The sequence below is a fragment of the Octopus sinensis genome, linkage group LG27 (assembly GCF_006345805.1).
Source record: "Octopus sinensis linkage group LG27, ASM634580v1, whole genome shotgun sequence".
NCBI lineage: Eukaryota > Metazoa > Mollusca > Cephalopoda > Octopoda > Octopodidae > Octopus > Octopus sinensis.
The window spans coordinates 4809083-4830337 of record NC_043023.1 but is presented as its reverse complement, the minus strand read 5'-3'; the positions used below and the strand labels follow the sequence as shown (position 1 = coordinate 4830337).

The following is a 21255-nucleotide window of genomic DNA, read 5'->3' as shown; positions in this document are numbered from 1 at the left end:
TGACGTCACAACTCATTTCTTCAGCTGAATGAATTGGAGCAGCATGAAATCAAATGTCCTGCTCAAGAACACAACACACAGCCCAGTCTGGGAATTGAACTTACAACCTCATGATTGTAATTAATAATATAATGTTGGTTTTAAGTGATTAAATATTTAATTAATATGTCTACTATAATATACTGTAATGTACATAAGATTTTGTTTCTTGTGAGGGGTGGGAAGAGACAGAAATGGGGAAGTAGTGAGAGGGAAAACAATAGAAGAAGGCGAACAGTTATTAAGTTATCACTCTCTGTCTGTCTAACAGCATTGCATTGAAATGCTAGAAATAGCAGTAAAATTTTCCTCAAATCACATCCTTCTCTCTTAAAGGAAACGGGCACATTGTCTAAAGTGGTTCCGCATATACAGTAAACATGAGGTAGACAGGGTTGTAATGCTAGAAATAAAAGTAAAGTCTCCCTCAAATCACATCCTTCTCTCTTAAAGGAAACGGGCACATTGTCTAAAGTGGTTCCTCATATACAGAAAACATGAGATAGACAGGGTTGCAATGCTAGAAATAGCAGTCACATTTCCCTCAAATCACACCTTACAATCACAAATGATACACTGTAGTTACTGAAAGATTAAGAGATAGGATGGGCATGGTTAGAATACCTTTGATCTTAGGATTACTTCAGCAGAGTTGACCTGGGGTTAAACAAGACAACAATAGACCCAAGATGAAGTGTTATTGAAGCTACCCAGGATTACAGAGAGTGAGATACATGCACACAGACACATTTACCCAGGGGTGGTGCACACACACAGACACATACACTTACCCAGGTAGTTTGCCATTCCTATGAAACATAGCCCGGTGATGAAGGCATCATAGCCAGCCTCATGAAGTTGTTGGTTTTCCAAATCGTATTTTGGGAAGTCTTCTGGTATGGCTGAAAATAGAGGAGAGGTCAGCAAAGGTCAGGGCAACTAAGTGCATATGTTTGTAAATGTTTGTAAATGTGTGTGTGTGCCAATGTATACTTGCAAGTCAGTTTATGTTGAAGTATGTGGCTGTACATGAGCATGAGAGGTGGTAGTTGTGTACTTAAAGATGTATTTTGTTTCTTAAAGTGTAGGAGTGGCTGTGCGGTAAGTAGCTTGCTTACCAACCACATGGTTCCGGGTTCACTCCCACTGCATGGCACCTTGGGCAAGTGTCTTCTACTAAGGCCTCAGGCCGACCAAAGCCTTGTGAGTGGATTTGGTAGATGGAAACTGAAAGAAGCCTGTCGTATATGTATGTATGTGTGTGTGTGTTTGTCCCCCCAACATCACTTGACAACCGATGCTGGTGCGTTTATGTCCCCGCAACTTAGTGGTTCGGCAAAAGAGACCGATAGAATAAGTACTAGGCTTACAAAGAATAAGTCCTGGGGTCAATTTGCTCGACTAAAGGCAGTGCTCCAGCATGGCCACAGTCAAATGACTGAAACAAGTAAAAGAGTAAAAAGGTTACTAAATATATTAGCTAAATAATAATAATAATAATAATCCTTTCCGCTATAGGCACAAGGCCTGAATTTTGAGGAATGGAGTTTATCAATAACATCGACCCCCCCCCCCTACTTAACTGGTACTTATTTTATCAACCCTGCAAGAATGAAAGGCAAAGTCAACCTCAGTAGAATTTGAACTCAGAACATAAAGATGAACAAAATGCCGTGAAGTGATGATAATGATGGCAATGGCAATTATTAATGATGATGATGATGATGATTGCAATGAAGATTACAATAGTGAATGGTGAATACTTACAATAGTCCACAGTTTTGAAGGGTTTCGTCTGTAGAATGTTGAGCAAGTCACCCAGAGAACTGCTAGAGACTAACTCCTGGATACAACAGGCAAAAGACAAAGAAAGAATGAGAGGTGCAGCAGGTGAGAAATGGGGCTTTAGGCATCAAATCATAGACTAATTAACACTTTCCACCGCAAAATGATATCATTCCTTCTCCGCGTCAAAAGATAGAACTTATTAATGCTTCAGAGGTTTTCAGAGATCTTCAAGAGGGAAGTGATATATTCTCCTCTATTTTTGACCACTTAAACGTGGACGCGCTGTCAGAACAAACTATACTACAGCAGATACCTATTTCTTTATTACCCACAAGGGGCTAAACACAGAGAGGACAAACAAGGATAGAAAAACGGATTAAGTAGATTATATCGACCCCAGTGCGTAACTGGTACTTAATTTATCAACCCCGAAAGGATGAAAGGCAAAGTCGACCTCGGTGGAATTCGAACTCAGAATGCAGTGGCGGACGAAATACCACAAAGCATTTCGCCCAGTGTGCTAACGTTTCTGCCAGCTTGCCGTCTATTACAGCAGATACCATGAGAGAAATTCTCATATTGGTCTTTTGGTGTAAAATGTACTCTTGTTTATATTGTTGGTAGGGAGATTAATTCCTGCCATCTGCTGAGACCACATGATTTGGTCCATCCTTGATCTTGTCAATGATGGATGCTCGACTGCTAAAGATAGCAGTGATTCCTCGCTTCTCCTTGCCAGTGATAAATAGACAAACAGTGCCTGAACATGTGCTTGGTGTCCTGATTAGTCAGTGAGATTGTTAAAATATATTTATTAGCAACGGCACATAAAAAGCACCATTCGAGCATGATTGTTACCAGTGTTGCCTTACTGGCACTTATGCCGGTGACACGTAAAAAAAACATGATTTTCCGTGAACGTTGCCAGTACCACCTGACTGGCCCTCGTGCTGGTGGCACGTAAAAGCATCCACTACACTCTCGGAGTGGTTGGCGTTAAGAAGGGCATCCAGCTGTAGAAACTCTGCCAAATCAAGATTGGAGCCTGGTGCAGCCATCTGGTTCGCCAGTCCTCAGTCAAAATCATCCAACCCATGCTAGCATAGAAAGCGGATGATAATGATGATGAGAGACAATGTTAATATCAAGAGATAATGTTTATCCCCACTTAACCAGTGAGCTTGTTAAAAAAAACTCACCTCTATATACACTTCCACACACCATCACACACCTTCCACAATCCACTATATACTCTGTCATACAATATCATATTATACATACTGCATACAGTTCTCTCTGTACACCACAATTCATCATTATACATTTTACATAACATGCAATCTTCTACATAAACCATCACACACACCAAATACTCACTCTGAATGGACTGGTGCTTGCCATGAGTTTTGTGTCGATCAAGTTGGGAAACTGCGAATGTAAGAAACCCTTAAACTCTTCATATTCCTGTAAGAGAGAGAAAAAGGGGTTAGAGATGCAGGTGTGTGTGTGTTCTATCAAGGGTATTTGTTACAGAATTAATTCTATTTCTGCCCAGCTGCCAGGAATGTGTTTAAGATGTAAAACCTCTCTATCCAATAATGTTGCACCACTAAACTTAGCAATGAGTACAAGAAGGTACATGGCTCAGTGGTTAGAGCACCAGGATCGCAATTATGAGGTAGTGAGTTTGATTCCCCGACTGGGCTGTGTGTTGTATTCTTGAGCAAGACACTTTATTTCACATTGCTCCAGTTCACTCAATTGTAGAAATGAGTTGCGACATCACTGGTGCCAAGCTGTATCAACCTTTACCTTTCCCTTGGATGCCATTGGTGGTGTGGAAAGAGGAAGCTGGTATGCATGAGTGACTGCTGGTCTTCCATAAACAACATTGCCTGGACTTATGCCTTGGAGGGTAACTTCCAAGATGCAATCCCATCATCATTCATAACTAAAGGAGGGGGGGCGTCTTTACCCTTTACATGGATGAGTAATGTGTTGGATGTGGTACTGAAGAAAGAGTAAGAACTCCTGAAATGTGTATATACACTGATTACCTATTTTTTTATTGTTTACATTAGACATATTTGGATATGAAACGTCATAACAAATCAGTGCTGGCAACAATTTCTATAGAAAATCTGTAGAGATAAGCTTAAAAAGTTCTGTTCATAAGACTGTTACCAGAGAAGTTACAATGCATCCTTGTCACTCTTCTCTACCACTAGATGAGCTGATATTTCTGTCTGCTAAATGTTAACTCAGCTATACTGGGAAAAAACATGAGGAAGGAAATGATTATTTTAAAATGTTTTGAATAAAGGAAACATGTGATCAAGTGGCTGTGTGGTAAGTAGCTTGCTTACAAACCACATGGTTCCGGGTTCAGTCCCACTGCATGGCACCTTGGGCAAGTTTCTTCTACTATAGCCTCGGGCCGACCAAAGCTTTGTGAGTGGATTTGGTAGACGGAAACTGAAAGAAGCCCGATGTATATATGTACATATATGAATGTGTGTGTATATGTTTGTCCCCACCCAATATCGCTGGTGTGTTTACATCCCCGTAATTTTGCGGTTCAGCAAAAGACACCGATAGAATAAGCACTAGGCTTACAAAGAATAAGTCTTGGGGTCAATTTGCTCGACTAAAGGCGGTGCTCCAGCATGGCCACAAAGTGATGAAAGAAAAAACAATGATACTGACCTGTGGCAGAGGAGAATGGAATTGGTGTAGAATATGAATGATGTCCAGTAACATGTTGTGTCCAACAACGACAGTGCCCTGCGTGAGAAAGAAAGTGAGAGATGTAGCATGGGTAGTTGTATGTGTGGTAGTAGTTTCATTATCAATGGTCTGTTAGTGGCTGGCCCCCTTAATTGTCAGCTAACATCTTGGAGATTGTAGGTATAATTATACTAATGTGTCCATCTGTTCTAATTTAATTAAATTCTATGCCTTTGCACAGCTGAAGATTGTTCTACATTTTAAATTGATGTACTGAAATGAATGCAATATTCAATTAAATAGAGTTGCATGAAACGATCATACTGCATTACCTCTGGATATCCTTGTTGTTTATTTTGATTTTAATCACCTTATTTTGAAATTGTATGGATAATACTGTACCAAATTCTGGTGCCTCAACTTAGGTACCATATTCATCTGAATCTAAATTTTTGCTTAACTCATCTACCATACACAAACGATATATATATATAAATATATTCTCACATACATAATGTGTCCAACAATGATTGCAGTCTAGTAGAGAAAGATGTAGTCTAGGTAACAGTAGTGGTGTATATGTAGTAGTAGTGGTATAGAGTACATGTCCAGTAGCTTTGTGCCCAACAATGATAGCACCCTAGTAGAGAAGTAAATGTAGTATAGGTAGAGGTAGTCTAGGCAGTAGTATTGGTGAATGTAGTATGGCACCACTACAGAAGTAGAGGTGGCATATTGCAAGTAGAGGTAGTATTATATGTATGTTGTAATAGAGTTAGTGATGATATATGGGTGGTAGAAGTAGCAATGTAGTAGTAGTAGTAGTGGTGGTGGTGGTGGTGATATATGGATGATGGTTGTTGTAGATACTTACACTGCTGGATATTAACCTGATTATCTTGCTGAAACCCACAGCTTGGTCAAGTTTTGTCTGAAAAAGATGGACAGAGGTTTCAATATCACCATTAGGCAAAGTGTGGCTAAATACACACACAACATGAATCGTATCTATTTATTGCCTTCTCTCTCTCATTCTCTCAACATACATACAAACATATATTATTATTATTATGGCTGCCTCCTCGTTATCGAGTATGGCCATTGCACGAAGCTTCACTGTTACTGGTGCTGTGATCGAATGTGACTTTTTAGCCCAGCTAAAGATCTACAACGTCTTGTACAGAATTGGCAACTAAAACCTTTACTGGTAATAGCCGGCTGTAGTTGTAACTGGGCTTCATGTACCTTTGCATGTCGTTTAAGTCCTCCTGCCGAATTACACTCTCTTCCACATGCCTGACAGATATGATTAGTATGGTGTGTTACACCACCACCAGTGGCCATACTTACATACATACATACATATACATAGTTCAAATATACAGAAGACAAAAGATGAAGACAGGCAAGGGAACAACAAGCTGGTGCATTAGTTTAACATTCAGGAAGAATGGAAAAGCCATTGATGTTTTGAGCCTTTGCTTTCTGACAGAGAAAATTAAGAGGAAAGAAAAAACAAAGATAAAAAAAAATGGCTCAGATGAAAGTATCATTAATTTTCTCAGGTCATTAAATTTTCCTCAAGTTATCAACAGACCAATTGAGTAAACTTAGTAATCTACCTATAATGACTACTGGAAACAGCTGTAGGCCAGATTTGCACTAATAAAGAACAAAATATGTAATGACTATTATTTTTAATTTGTTTCTTATATATACACACGTGTGTATGCATGTGTGTGTCTTTGTGTCTGTGTTTGTCCACCTCACCATCGCTTGACAACCAATGTCAGTGTGTTTATACACCCATAACTAAGTGGTTCAGCAAAAGAGATGATAGAATAAGTACTAAGCTTTAAAAAATAAGTCCCAGAGTTAATTTGTTTGACTAAAAATCCCTTTAAGGCAGTGCTCCAGTATGGCTGCAATCAAATGGCTGAAACAAGTAAAAGAGTCAGGCTTTTCCCAGTCAGCAAGGCAGAGGCAGCTGAAAGAGCTGCTTGTCAGAGGAGTTAAGCTGGAAGCCAGGAGATGAGGAGCAGTGATTTGGCCCCCTCTGCTGACTCACCAAAGGGAAGGTTAAAGTTCAGGGTCAAAACACCCGATGAACGTTGGATTCTCTTTGATGACATCAGTTCCTCCTGGCCAAAGCTCCATTCACTTTAGTGAGTGGAAAAGATGAAGGTGTTATTAACATAACACACACCTTATCACAGACAATGCGACAGACAGACAGACAGATACTAGCGACTGAGACAGTATTAATACCAAGAGATAATATTTATCCTCACTTAAACCTGGATGTTCTGTTTGAATAAACTATACTGTGGTGGTTTTTAAATTGCCAGCAGGAAGACAGATCCCTGCCAGACCCCAGCAGCAGCGATTTATCTCCCTGCTAGGGTGAGTCCCTAGAGTAGCAGTGACTCAGCTCCTCGCCAGCAATATAAATAGAAAACCAGTGCCAGAACAGGTGCTGGTGTCACAATTAGCCAGTGAGGCTGTTAAAATATATTTATTAGTAACAGATGCAGTATCAATAGCGATAGGGGATCTTTTTGGTTTGAATGGCAGTTTTTAACATAATTTCTAGGTAACTAAAAAATTTTAAACTTCGTATACTGGTAGAATGTGTTTATAAAACATCTTATTCTCTTGGCTTTATTGAGAAAATTCTATAGTTTGTAAGATATTTGCTGTTTTTTTTTTTGCTGAGGTCTGGCATACCAGATGGCTGCACCAGGCTCCAATCTGATCTGGCAGAGTTTCTACAGCTGAATGCCCTTCCTAATGCCAACCACTCCAAGAGTGCAGTGGGTGCTTTTACATGCCACTGCCACGAGGGTCAGTTAGGTGGTACTGGCACAGAAGGGGAATTTTCTAGGTGCAATTCCATGGTCACTCATGACTGAGGGGGTCTTTACCCTTACCCTTTACCATATCTACTAACAAAAAAGGAAGTTTGTTTGTGCAATGACCACTTATAACACTAAAATAAAATTGTTTATTTATAACTAATCTGACTTCTGATATGCTTGTTATAGACATTTTCCCAGAAACAGGTTTGGGGAGGGGGAATAAATTACCATTACAATTTGAAGAGCAGAAATGTTGAAGTTGTAAAGATAATTTACGGACAGCTTGTATATACGAGGTGATACCAAAAAGTTCTTGGACAAGGTCTGTAGCGCTCCAATAGATGGCAGCACACAGTTGCGCGTGCAGTGAGAGCTTGCAGTAACCTTCATGAGGCAGTGTACCGAGTGACATTGCTGTGTTTACCTCACCAGTAGTGAAATTTTTGTTTCCATGATTACGTGTATGTTGCAGTCTGTGATTTTTGTCATGGACAGGAAGTTGGAACAAAGTGCCAACGTGAAATTTTGCTTTAAACTTGGGAAGTTTGCTACAGAGACATTGAACATGCTTCGGCAAGCTTATGGTGATGAGGCAATGGGTCGTACGTAATGTCTGAGTGGGACAGGCACTTAAAAAGCAGAAGAACATCCCACAAAGACAATTAGCGATCTGGAAGATCTGCCATGAGCGTTACTGCTGGGAAATGTGGATAAAATGCATCAGCTTCAGCATGAGGATCATTAAGGGACAATCAATGAAATGATGAGGGAGGACATTCAGCAAAAGCAACTTAGCGGTTCAGCAAAAAGTGACCGATAGAATAAGTACTAAGTTTACAAAGAATAAGTCCCGGGGTCGATTTGCTCGACTAAAGGCGGTGCTCCAGCATGGCCACAGTCAACTGACTGAAACAAATAAAAGAGTAAAGAGTAGTATACAAAATTTGTAGAGTTCTGGTTGTGATCATAAGTGCTGGAAAAAGACTGACCTGGGGCTAAACAACAACTGCTGTTACTGATACTAACCACTATATTAGATAACATAGTCTCAGCTAACTATATCTATATAAAAGATAGGCGCAGGAGTGGCTGTGTGGTAAGTAGCTTGCTTACGAACCACATGGTTCCGGGTTCATTCCCACTGCGTGGCACCTTGGACAAGTGTCTTCGACTATAGCCTCAGGCTGACCAAAGTCTTGTGAGTGGATTTGGTAGATGGAAACTGAAAGAAGCCCGTCGTATGTATGTATATGTATATATATATATGTATGCTTGTGTTTCTGTGTTTGTCCCCCCAACATCGCTTGACAACCGATGCTGGTGTGTTTACGTCCCCATCACTTAGCGGTTCAGCAAAAGAGACTGATAGAATAAATACTAGGCATCCAAAGAATAAGTCCTGGGGTCGATTTGCTCAACTAAAGGCGGTGCTCCAGAATGGCCACAATCTAATGACTGAAACAAGTAAAAGAGTATTGTCACAGCAGGAATCCTTTTTGATCGTAGGAGTTGTGGATCCTGTTTGAGCCGAGGCTAAATATCAAGTACGGCTTACCAGTTCTGTAGAATACTTCTCATTCTCTTTCTTCTTCAGCTCTTCGTCACTCGAGATTTTAGTTACCACAATGAATCTCTCCTTGCGCTCTCCAGTTTTTGTCTCCAGGTGAATACTGTTGGAAAACCTGCAATAACACACACGAATATACAGAGACTAAACAAATTGAAAAGCCTTTAGCATTCAAACTGGCCAAATCCAGCCAAAATATTTAACCTGTTTTATGTTGAAGCTAACCAGATCTAGACTCCCACCTCAACCCTAAAATGTCGTTCTAAAACCAAGCAATCACATCACTGAAATTTCAAAGTTATGTGATACTCTTTTACTTGTTTCAGTCATTTGACTGCGACCATGCTGGAGCACTGCCTTTAGTTGAGCAAATCGACCCCAGGACTTATTCTTTGTAAGCCTAGTACTTATTCTATCAGTTTATTTTGCCAAACCGCTAAGTTATGGGAACATAAACACACCAGCATCAGTTGTCAAGCGATGTTGGGGAGGCAAACACAGACGCACAAACATATACACATACACACACACACATATATATATATGATGGGCTTCTTTCAGTTTCCATCTTTCCAAATCCACTCACAAGGCTTTGGTTGGCCCGAGGCTATAGTAGAAGACACTTGCCCAAGGTGCCACGCAGTGGGACTGAACCCGGAACCATGTGGTTGGTAAGCAAGCTACTTAACACAGAGCCACTCCTGTGCCTGTGAAACAAACATAACATTTGACAGAATAAACTGAATATTAAAGGGTTAAACCCAAAGCTAAACCCCAACCCTAACTATATCGCTCTCAGCTCTAATGCTAACCCTGCAGTTAACCTCCAACCCTAATACTAAACATAATTCTATTCTCCTTTTTCTATGACCTTTTGGACTCACCTAGCCCTTTTTCCATTTTTGTTGAGAGGAAGGTAGATCATAAATGTTGCGATTGTGACCATGGGGCCAATTGATAGTCTACATTCCACAGAAGGGCCTACAATTGTAGTTATGAATTTTGGATAACTCAATATACAGTATGTGGAGGCACATGGCCTAGTGGTTAGAGCAGCGGACTCGCAGTCGAGGGATTGCGGGTTTGAATCTCAAACCAGGCGATGTGTGTGTTTATGAGCGAAACACCTAAGCTCCACGCGACTCCAGCAGATGGTAATTGTGAACTTCTGCTGACCCTTTCGCCAGAACTTTCTCTTACTCTTTCCTCCTGCATCTTGCAGCTCACCTGCGATGGACTGGCATCCTCTCCAGGTAGGGAACCTATATGCCAAGGAAACTGGGAAACCAGCCCTTATGAGCCAGGTGTGGCTTGAGAAGGAACAAACAATATACAGTATACTGTGCATAATTAATTTGTGTTTACATTTGTTTTTCAATGCTAGCATGAGTTACATGTATATATTATTGAGGCAATGTTTTAGAGCCAGGCGCCCTTCTTATCCCTAACCCTTACTTGACTTCCAAGTAGGGATCTCTTAAAACCAGCAGAGATTTGTTGATAAGGGAAATGACAAGAGTGTCACCACTTCTAGCTAAGGATTTTCAAGGAAGGGTAAATGTCAACAAATACAAACATGTATACACACACACATGCAGAGGCTTCTTTCAGTTTCCATCCACACAAAGATTTGGTCAGCCTTGATATTTTTTACTTGTTTCAGTCATTTGACTGCAGCCATGTTGGAGCACCACCTTAAAGGATGTTTTAGTCAACGAAATCAACCCCAAGACTTATACCTTGAAAGCCTAGTACTTATTCTGCTGGTCTCTTTTGCTGAACTGCTAAGTTACAGGGATGTAAACACATCAATACAGTCAAGTGGTGATGGAGAGACAAACACAGACACGAAGATGCATATATATACATATAATATATGATTATACACAGTGTGCTTCTTTTAGTTTCCACTGACCAAATCCACTCACAAGGTTTTGGTCAGCCGGAGGTTGTAGTACTAGACACTTGCCCAAGGTGCTATGCAGTGAGACTGAACCTGGAACCATGTGGTTAGGAAGCAAGCTTCTTACCATTCAGCCAACCTGTGCCTGATATATAGAAAATTCTTGCCCAAAGTGATGCATAGTGAGATTGAACCCAATATCACAAGGTTGGAATGCAAACTTCTTAACCACACAACCATGCATATAATTAATTATTTCCATTCCCAAAACATGTGCAGTTATGCAAAATAGTTTCTTCTTTGCCGTTGAGTTCCAGCTTGCATTTGATGCAAATGACTATAATCTCTCTATGGACAGGAACTGAAGGCATTTGTTCTCTGAGGAATCTCCAAATAGAGATGACATCAGGACAATCACCAGATTTGTCACTCCATTCAAAGGTAGGAACATTTGTTTACATTTCTCCTATAGATTATCTAATAAATGTTGTGTTGTCTATAATTCTGCCTGTGTGTATGTAAAAGATTATAATGGCCGTATTTTTCAACTGATTTTCTCCAAACTGGGAACATACATTACTAATGTTCTAGGGATGGTTTTAGACTCTTAAAATTTTTCACAAAATGAGTAACGGGCCCCCTGGAGGCATAAAAAATACGTTCCTGGGTTATGTGAAGGGAGGTAACTCTTTGCGAAGTAACTTTCAGAAATTGATTGTCTCCCTATCATCCATTGGTCATAAAAAAATTTTAAATATTGCTTTTTATTATATTCACGTCCTTGAAAGTTTTTTTTTAAATATTTACTTCTGGTTTTCTAGCGTCAGTAACGTCTATATCTCTATCTATCCATGTCTATCTCTATATCTCTCTGTCTATCTACATCATATCTTTCTATATCTATCTTATTTGTCTAACTTGCTAGCTTTCTCTCTCCCCATCTATCTATGTCTCACTCACTCTATTGTTTTTACTTTCATTTTTTAAGTGCTATAGTTTTCTCTTTAAGTTCAATAGCTATTGTTTTCACTTTAAGTTTTCAATCGCTATTTACAAACAACAATGACAAATTACTGACGAAAGTAATTTCATACATAATTTACTGACAGAAGTAACTTCATAAACTTCGCTTCAATCCATACACTTCGTTAAATTCTTAAATTTCTTATTTATTTTTGCAATGGTTTTGTGTTTTTCTGTTGTTAACGGCTTTTTTGTGGTTCTTTGGTTCACTGACAAATTTCGCTCCAACCCGTACAACTCTTTATTTTCTGTAAAAAAATTCTTATTTACGTTCTGCCCGTTGTATTAAGAAATATAATTTCCGTTACCCAGTCATTTTCATTGTTTACTATCTTCTGTACCCGAGTATTTCTGTGTACGTATATAGCCATGCATAGAAGGAAGGTGTCAAATTTGTCTACAATGTCAAGGTCAGCCAAAAGAATGTCTCTGCCCAGGGAAAGAGAAACAGCTGCAAAAAGGGAAGCATACCAAGAAATGACCAGACTGTGCACTACAAAATCCAGAGTATCTCAAAGTGATGAATAGGGGTATGCACGGCTGACAAGGAACAAGATCTCCACTACAGAATGAAGAACAGTTGCAACCGCTCAGAGTAGCAACTTCTATGAAGCAGCTTTCAATTATGATCCAGCAGTTCATTAGGCATATGACACTAGAGTTTCCAGTGGTGCAATGACAACTGATTGCATACATTGTAAAGCAAGGAAGTGACCTACACTGTGTGGCAGTGGTGGAAAGGTTAAACTCCCTGCAATCCCCCAACCTCCAGAGCAATTGAAGCACTTCCAAGACAAAGTTAGACAATACAATGCTACACTACAGATGACATCATCTGGAGTCACAAGAGATTTAACTGAGCCAGGATTCATACAAACTTTCAAGATCCAAGGTCAGATTTATCATCGGATTGGCTCTCTACTACCTCTGTCAAATCAATCATCAAAATCAGCCTCTCGTTTATAATCCGTACCTGTTTTTTGGTTACGAAATAAGCTACACAAAACATGTTTTTGAATTATGTGTATTTACTTTATATACATACTAGCAGTATCACCCGGCGTTGCTCGGGTTTGTAAGGGAAATAACTATATAAGCATTTTTAGAGAGTTATAGCCAAAAAATGCATTAAAAATGATGGTAAATTTTTTTTTAAATCGTTGACTCATCGTAGACATTTTTAGAGAGTTACTTCCCTTATATAATAGCGAAAAAAATGCATTAAAATGGAAAAAAAATGATGGTAATTTTTTTTTTAAATCGTAGACTCATACTAATACCCAGAAGAGCTCGATATGAATCACGACTATAAGATACCAGGTTTTGGTTAAACTGCACCGCAAAATGTGGGAGTAGTTAGGAATCTAAATTGTAGGAGACAGACACACAACTTGACTTTTATATATATACATATATGAGTTGAAAACTTTCTTTTAACACTTCACTTATCTGTGTTCCATTAATGTAGAAAGTTGGTATCTTAGCTACTAGCAGTTGAAACCTGCGTATTCTAGACAGCGTTTTTAAATTTCCTTATTCTCTTTAACCCGGACAACACCGGGTATTTCTGCTAGTAAATAATAAGTTAACAACGTTGTGAACAAACACAGGGTTATGCAAATTAGAGCAACCATTTCAGCTGAGTTCTGGATTGTGTTTGGTATAAATAACCAAGATTCATCACTCCTTCCATGGACAGGAAATGAAATTATTCTCAGATAAAAGTAGTTAAGAAAATCCAAATATATTCTGTCCACAGAGAAATCTAGCAAAACATTTGTAAGTATTTTTTCGTCAAATATCAGATTATGCAATATATACTGAGTTGTACATAATTAATCAATTAATTATTTAAATCACTTACTTATTTCTGAGGGTTTGATAGAGAAGTTTTCTCTGGAATCCGTTGCAAGGAGGAAGATCCAGTACTGTCTCTTTAGAGTTGTCCACAAACGTCTGGACACTTTCACTAGAAAATATATCAAGAATAAAGAAATTAAAAATTAATAGTGTGCAGGAGAGAAAGAGATTATCATCATCATCATCCCATCATGTTTTAGCATCTTGTTGAAAACTTTCAAAGTCAAAAACTCACCCCAGTAATGATTGAGGAGAAAAATACTTTAAAATGGGTTTGATATACAAACCTTTATATTGCCAAATACTGGTGGTTAGATTATGATTGATATGCCATTGTTAATTCATCAGTGGTTTAACATCCACTTTTCCTACAAAACAATTGACCAAATTTGTGGCTGCTGCAAAGTCCCAATCATGGCGGAATAGTGTTGTACACAGGAACATTAGAGCAAAGAAACAAGACAGGGAAAGTGGTTGTAGCAGAGAGCTATGTGAGATAGTAAGAAGGGAAGCTAGGGGACAGGTGTATTTAGTGAGGGAAGAAGCAGAAAAGAAGTTAGCCAATGTTCTGTGGTGGAGGACCAGGGACTTAAGGTGTTTCAGATTGCAAGACAGTGTTTTCACATGGATGATGGTTCACTTAGAGTTAGTGATTCTAAAAAGAAAGAGGCTCAGAAATGCTACTCTGAAAGGCTGCTAAACGAAGAGAATGTATGCGAGAAGAAAAGTCTGCCTGATATGAACCCAACAGAGCGGGCAGCTATCTGAATTGACAGTAGCTTGACAAAGGAAATAAGGATATGAAGACAGGGAAACCTCCTGGTCCGTCAGGAATCACCAATGAGATGCTTAAAATGTCTGGTGGAGTAGGATATAGTCTAGTCACCCAAACAGTTAATAATGTTGTCCACAAGGGAGTCCGACCCAATGACTGGTGTAGCAGCATTATAGCCAACTGCAACAAAAGTAAAAGTAATGCTTTGGCATAAATAATTACAGAGATATCACACTGCTGGACCAAGTCATGAGAGTTACAGAGAGGGTTATAGCTCAGCTAATTAGGAAGAGAGTTAATATCGACAAGATGCAGTTTGATTTTGTGCTAGGAAGAAGCACTATTGATGCTATTTTCCTAGTGAGGCAGCTGCAGGAGAAGTCCTTGGCCAAAAAGAAACCTCTGCATTTGGCTTTTTTTGACATGGAGAAAGCCTTTGACATAGCCCCCACTCCTTTATCCAGTGGTCAATGTGGAAGCTAGAGATAGAAGTATGGTTGGTGAGAGCTGTACAAGCCTTGTACAGGGATGTTGTCGGGTGAAATTTGGCAATGAGCATAGCAACAAATTTAAAGTACAGGCACAAAGGATCAACTCTCAACTCCCCCTGGTTCATCACAGTCCTCCAGGCCATAACAGGAATTTAAAACTGGCTGCTCTTGGTAACTCCTCAATGTTGATGACTTTGTTCTTCCAGCTGAATCACTATCAGAACTGGAGAAGAAATTTCAGGAGTGGAAGCAAGGTCTGGAATCAAAGGGCCTCAGAGTTAAGTCCTTGTAAGTAAGAAAACAGACAAATTATTAATCCCTTCAGGGAGATGGCCCTGCTTGATATATAAAAAAGGTGTAGGTAGAAATTCCATATGGTGAACCCAGTGCAAGCTGTAGACGCATATGTAGTGCAGTGGTATAACTGGAAGGTTAACAGAGAAAGTAGTCTTTGTGTGGCAGATGTGAAGATAGAAGAATGTACAAAGAATAGGTGGTATCCTTAGAAGTAGTAGATAGCTTCTGTTGCCTAGGTGACCAAGTTAGCAGTGGAAGAGGAAGTTCAGAAAGCATAATTGCTAGAATAAGAATGGGCTGGATAAAGTTCAGAGAGCTACTAGTATTGTTGGTAATGAAGGGCCTCTCCCTCAGAGTGAAAAGCAAATTGTATGATACCTGTGTGCAAACAGCTATGGTACATGGCAATGAAACATGGGCTTTGACTATGGAGGACATGTGAAGGCTTGAAAGAAATGAAGCCAGGATATTCACCTGAATGGGTAACATTAGTGTGCATGCATGACACAGTGTAAATGATTTAAGAGGAAAACTGGGTATAAAAGGCATCAGATGTAATGTGCAAGAGAGAAGACTGCACTGGTTTGGTCATGTGAGGTGTATGGAGGAGGACTGTTACATAAAGAAGTACCAATCTCTAATTGTAGAAGGAACCTGTGGAAGGATTAAATCCAGGAAGATGTGGAATGAAGTGGTGAGAAATGATCTTCAGATGTTGAGACTCACAAAGATGAAAAGAGACCAAAACTTCTGGTGAATTGCTGGGCTTGGAAAGAGATGCCAAGCTAAGTAAAACCATGGCCATCCACTCATATAGGCATGTCCTTCACGCACATAATTCCGCCCCCATCACCTACTCTGTAACCAATCTTCCCACCACCCACCACAGGCACCTCCCCTGCAGCCACCCCTCCCACTTTCTCTCATGAAACTATCCACTCCCCATGCCCTCACATATCTACTGCACCACTCACCCTCTCACTCACTTCAATTTCTCTCACTACCAGTTGCTAGTCATATCTTCCCCATTTCTAAACATCTCCCCTCACACTCTTACAAAACATCCCCCTCTACCCCCTCTGTACTACTTACTTGCCTCCACTGTTCCCTGTGGGTAGGCTCCAATACATCTCCAACACCATTTCTCTCTCTCTCCCAACTTCCTTCCTTGTCCTCCTGGGGGTACTTAAGCATCTCCTCAATAGTAAGACAGCTGTCCTATAATACTCTAATTTCTTACCCGGCACACAGCCTCTTCTTTTCGTTCCACTCCCTTGCTAGCTGAGAGGTCCCTGCCTTCCAAGCTACAAGGTGATCCCACCCCACTGGTGTTGGTACCATGTAAAAAAGTACCCAGTACACTCTGTAAAGTGGTTGGTGTTAGGAAGGGCATCCAAGTCACAGAAACAATACCGAAACAGACAACTGTTCCAGGGGACATAAACACATCAACACCAGTCATCAAGCGGTAGTGGGGGACAAACACAGACACAAAAACACACAAGCTTCTTTCAGTTTCTGTCCACCAAATCCACTCATAAGGCTTTGGTCTGCCTGAGGTTATAGTAGAAGACACTTGATGAAGGTGCCACACAGTGGAACTGAACCCAGAATCATGTGATTGGGAAGCAAGCTTCTTACCACACGAAAATATTTTGAGTATTGTAGAAGTATAACCAATTTACTGCACATATATTTTAACGGCAAAATCTTATGTGGCCACCCCCACCAATGGCTGTATGGACCCCAATTGAGAACCATTGTTTTAAACAATAAAAAACATAAGATAAAATCCAACCTACCATACAGTATCAACAAAGACCTTCTGGTCAGCAGGGATCTCCAAGTCTTTCTGTTCAAGGGGGCTGAAGTAAGATGATGAGCCATGTTGGCTGATGAGCTGTCTCTTCTGTTCAAGACATTCACGTAAAGTTTGTTCATTATCTGGGGTCAGATAAGGTATTCCTGCAAACAGAGCAATGCAAACATCAGAGGAGGGCAGCAGAGTTGAAGTAGATGATGATGCTGGGTGTTGTAGTAGAGGTGAGTAATGTGGCAAAAGCGGTGGGTGGGGGGTGCGTCTTTTATTTGTTTTAATCTTCAGACTGCGACCATGCTGGGGCACCACCTTCAAGAATTTTAGTCAAACAAAACAACCTCAGTACTTATTTTTATTTTAAGCCTGGTACTTTATTGGTCTCTTTTTGCCAAACCACTAAGTTACAGGGATGTAAACACGCCAACACCAGTTGTAATGATAGTGGGGACAAACACAGACACACACACACATTTATATATATATATATATATATATATATAAAGCCTGTCTTTGTATGAAACAATTGTACTAAAAACCAATCCATTCTTGTTGCTTCTTTCTCACGTATATATATATATATATATATATGTATATATGACAGGTGTTATTCAGTTTCCTTCCACTAAATCCATTCACAAGGTTCTAGTTAGCCTGAGGTTACAGTAAAATACACTTTCCCAAAGGTGTCATGCATTGGAACTGAACCCAAAACCATGTGGTTGGGAAGCAAACTTCTTACCACACAGCCATGCCTACACTTCAAGTGGTTGGTGTTAGGAAGTGCATTCAGCCATAGAAGACATGCAAAAGCTGACAGTGGAATTCAGTGCAGATCCGAAAATTACTGAACCCTGGCAGTTAGACACACAAACACACATACATATACACACACACCTATATATGCAAACACACACACACACACACAAATACATTAAATATATACACATACATACAAACATACACAAACAAATGTAAATAAAATGCAACAACAGATAGAGGGTGTGTAGAACTGACCTTCTCTGAAAACTTTATTAAAGTCAAAGCCTTGTGAAGCAAGGAAATCAATGCTGGAAGACTGGAATAGATGTAAAAAATAGAATTCAGTGAGGTGCTGTGTAGAGATACATCATGCCATTAATACAGCATCTTCTTCAACACAGATGGCTTCCAATCATTAGTTTCTTTCCCTTCGCAGCTATACAACACCACACCAATACATACACCATAGAATTTCAGCAGTCATTACAAGCCCTTTGTATAACACAAAGAAGGAAATGGTTCTAGGGTATCCATGTTCTTGGGTGATGGCCTCAATATATTGCCCAGTTTAACCCTTTAGCATTTAAGCAGGCCATATCTGGTGATAGGCCGTGCTTGAGAAGTCTCATTAAGCCAAGTGAAATCGTAGTCGTGGTTGTTGCCAGTGACATGTAAACGGCACTCATGAAATCACAACCGTGGCTGTTGCCGGTAGCATGATCTTCAAATGTTGGGCATCACAGAGGCGATTACAAGTGACTGAGACCTTTGGTGATATGGAGTGCTTGAGAAGTCTCATTAAGCCATGTGCAATCGTAGTCATGGTTGTTGCCAGTGTCATGTAAAAAACATCCATTACATTCTTGGAGCAGTTGGCATTAGGAAGGGTATCCAGCCAAATCAGATGGGTTAAATGATTTAACTGGAACTGGTAGGCCGGAGGGCTGCACCAGCAGCCCTCTGTCCTACCAGTTCCAGTTAAATCATTCAACCCATGCCAGCATGGACAGTAGAACAGTAGACATTACATGATGATGATGATATCTGGCCCAAATATTCTACTTCCTTTATATTTAAACCAGACAGAACTGACCTCTCATACCTACCCTACAATGTCTTACTATAGATAAACAATGATATCATCAAAATCTTAAGGTTACAAGATATTATGATTAATTCAAAACACTTTGAATTTATAAGCATTACATTTGACTCCGTATTTTGAATGCTAAAGGGTTAACACCAACACGAGGTCTTTGGTTGTCTTTAGCAGAGTCCACTCTGTCATTAGTAATCAGGCCTAAGGGTTACTTTCTGTCTCCCACCAATCTCAGCAACCTGAAAAAGGGCCAAAGCACTGTCCTTCCTCTGACTAAGGTAGGAAAGAATATATAACACAAATGGGCTTCAGTTCACGACAGCTCTTTCAGATGTAATTTTTCCCTGGTCAAGAAATTGTAGTTGTGGCCAATGTTGCTGTCACGTGACTGGCACCTGTGCTGGTGGCACATAGAAAGGCACCCTTTGAATGATAGGCCTCACAAAGCCAATAATAAGTGACCAAAACTTTTGGTCATATGCCGTGCTTGAAAAAACCCATCAAGTCAAGTGAAATTGTAGTTGCAGCTGATGCCAGTGTCACATAACTGACACCTGTGCCAGTGGCACATAAAAAGCATCCATTACACCTTTGGAGTGGTTGGTGTTGGGAAGAGCATCCAGCCATAGACACCAAGACAAAACAGATTGGAACCTGGTGCAGTTAAACCATCTAACCCATGTCAGCATGGAAAACAGATGCTAAATGATGATGATGATGTTTAGAACTTCAAGACATGCAAAATAAGAAAATCAGGCATAGGTTAGGAACAGGAAATGAATCAAGAAGCAAAACCATGCCATAATAATATATTCATCTAACCCATGCTAACATGGAAAAATGGATGTAAGAACAAAGTGTGTGTGAGTGCATGCACCCGTCAAATAAAGCAGTAGTAATGTTGACATTCTTTGTTGACATTATGACTGATCACTCGGCACTTTTGAAGAACTCTGGAAACAAAAAAGATCCCATGTGTGCGTGTGCACATCACCTACCTGACAGAGAAATCTTTGATCAGGTGACTCTTTTTTGAAGGGTTTCGGAAAGATGTAGAAGTTGAACGGATTGGTTTCATACCTGCCAAGATAGAAAAGAGAAAGCTTATTATCAATGTACAAAATATGGATTTAGAAGGGTTTTGTAAGTCCTTTCGAAAGAAACACAACATTTGAAGGAAAATCATTGTACTGGAATATACGTTTGTAGACTTAATTTTACCAGTGGGACCTGTGGACCTTATAAAAAGCACCCAGCCCTGTGGGACCTGTGGAAATTCCACAGAACAAAAAAGATGAAGAAAAGCTATTTAGGAAAGAAAGGATGATTTTTATTTTTATTTCGCTTTTGTATTTCATTTCCAGTCACAATAATATTTTTTTTTTACTTGTTTCAGTCATTTGACTACGGCCATGCTGGAGCACCGCCTTTAATCGAGCAACTCCGCCCTGGGACTTATTCTTTGTAAGCCCAGTACTTATTCTATTGGTCTCTTTTGCTGAACTGCTAAGTGACGGGGACATAAACACACCAGCATCGGTTGTCAAGCAATGCTAGGGGGACTAACACAGACACACAAACACACACATATATATATATATACGGTTAAGTAATTGAGATTCTAGTGAATTCTAAAGAATTCACTTGAATATGGTCCTTAACTAGGATGCACCGGAAATCTATATGGTGTTAACCATACGACAAGTGGGGTGATTACAAATAGGAAAAAAGCAACAAGAATGGATTAAAATCTCGGTACGATCGTTTCGTACGAGGACATCTTTAATAAGCTACAAAAAATGCAGTGAATACAGATGGCTCGTACTCGTCAGCCGAAAAAACATCAGAGAATTCCCAAACATCAAAAGGGGTAGATACAAAAGAGGTTGTAAGATTAGCTGCATTGAAGAAAGTTCGATTCGTGGAGATCCGATGATAGGTTTTAAACCTATAGAATTTATGCATGTCTACATATAGCTCATATTGAATATGAGCTATATGTAGACATGTAGCATATTGTAGCTATATGTAGACATGTAGCATATTGTAGCTATATGTAGACATGTAGCTTTATGTAGACATGTAGCATATTCAATATGAGCTATATGTAGACATGCATAAATTCTATAGGTTTAAAACCTATCATCGGATCTCCACGAATCGAACTTTCTTCAATGCAGCTAATCTTACAACCTCTTTTGTATCTACCCCTTTTGATGTTTGGGAATTCTCTGATGTTTTTTCGGCTGA

The 21255-nt window shown here is 39.7% G+C and overlaps 1 protein-coding gene across 2 annotated transcripts in view; it reads right to left on the bottom strand.

The window, feature by feature from the left end:
* LOC115225285 (poly(A)-specific ribonuclease PARN) overlaps positions 1–21255 on the bottom strand; it is a 67504-nt gene that overhangs the window by 26420 nt on the left and 19829 nt on the right. For both annotated transcript variants that reach the window (XM_036513931.1, XM_029796223.2), the window contains exons 5-14: positions 20004–20085; positions 18162–18222; positions 17131–17293; positions 13770–13874; positions 8968–9094; positions 5429–5485; positions 4534–4611; positions 3205–3291; positions 1807–1882; positions 831–941 (exon numbers count right to left, since the gene is read on the bottom strand). In XM_036513931.1, coding sequence (XP_036369824.1) covers positions 831–941; positions 1807–1882; positions 3205–3291; positions 4534–4611; positions 5429–5485; positions 8968–9094; positions 13770–13874; positions 17131–17293; positions 18162–18222; positions 20004–20085 — 947 coding nt within the window. The remainder of the gene's footprint in view (positions 1–830; positions 942–1806; positions 1883–3204; positions 3292–4533; positions 4612–5428; positions 5486–8967; positions 9095–13769; positions 13875–17130; positions 17294–18161; positions 18223–20003; positions 20086–21255) is intronic.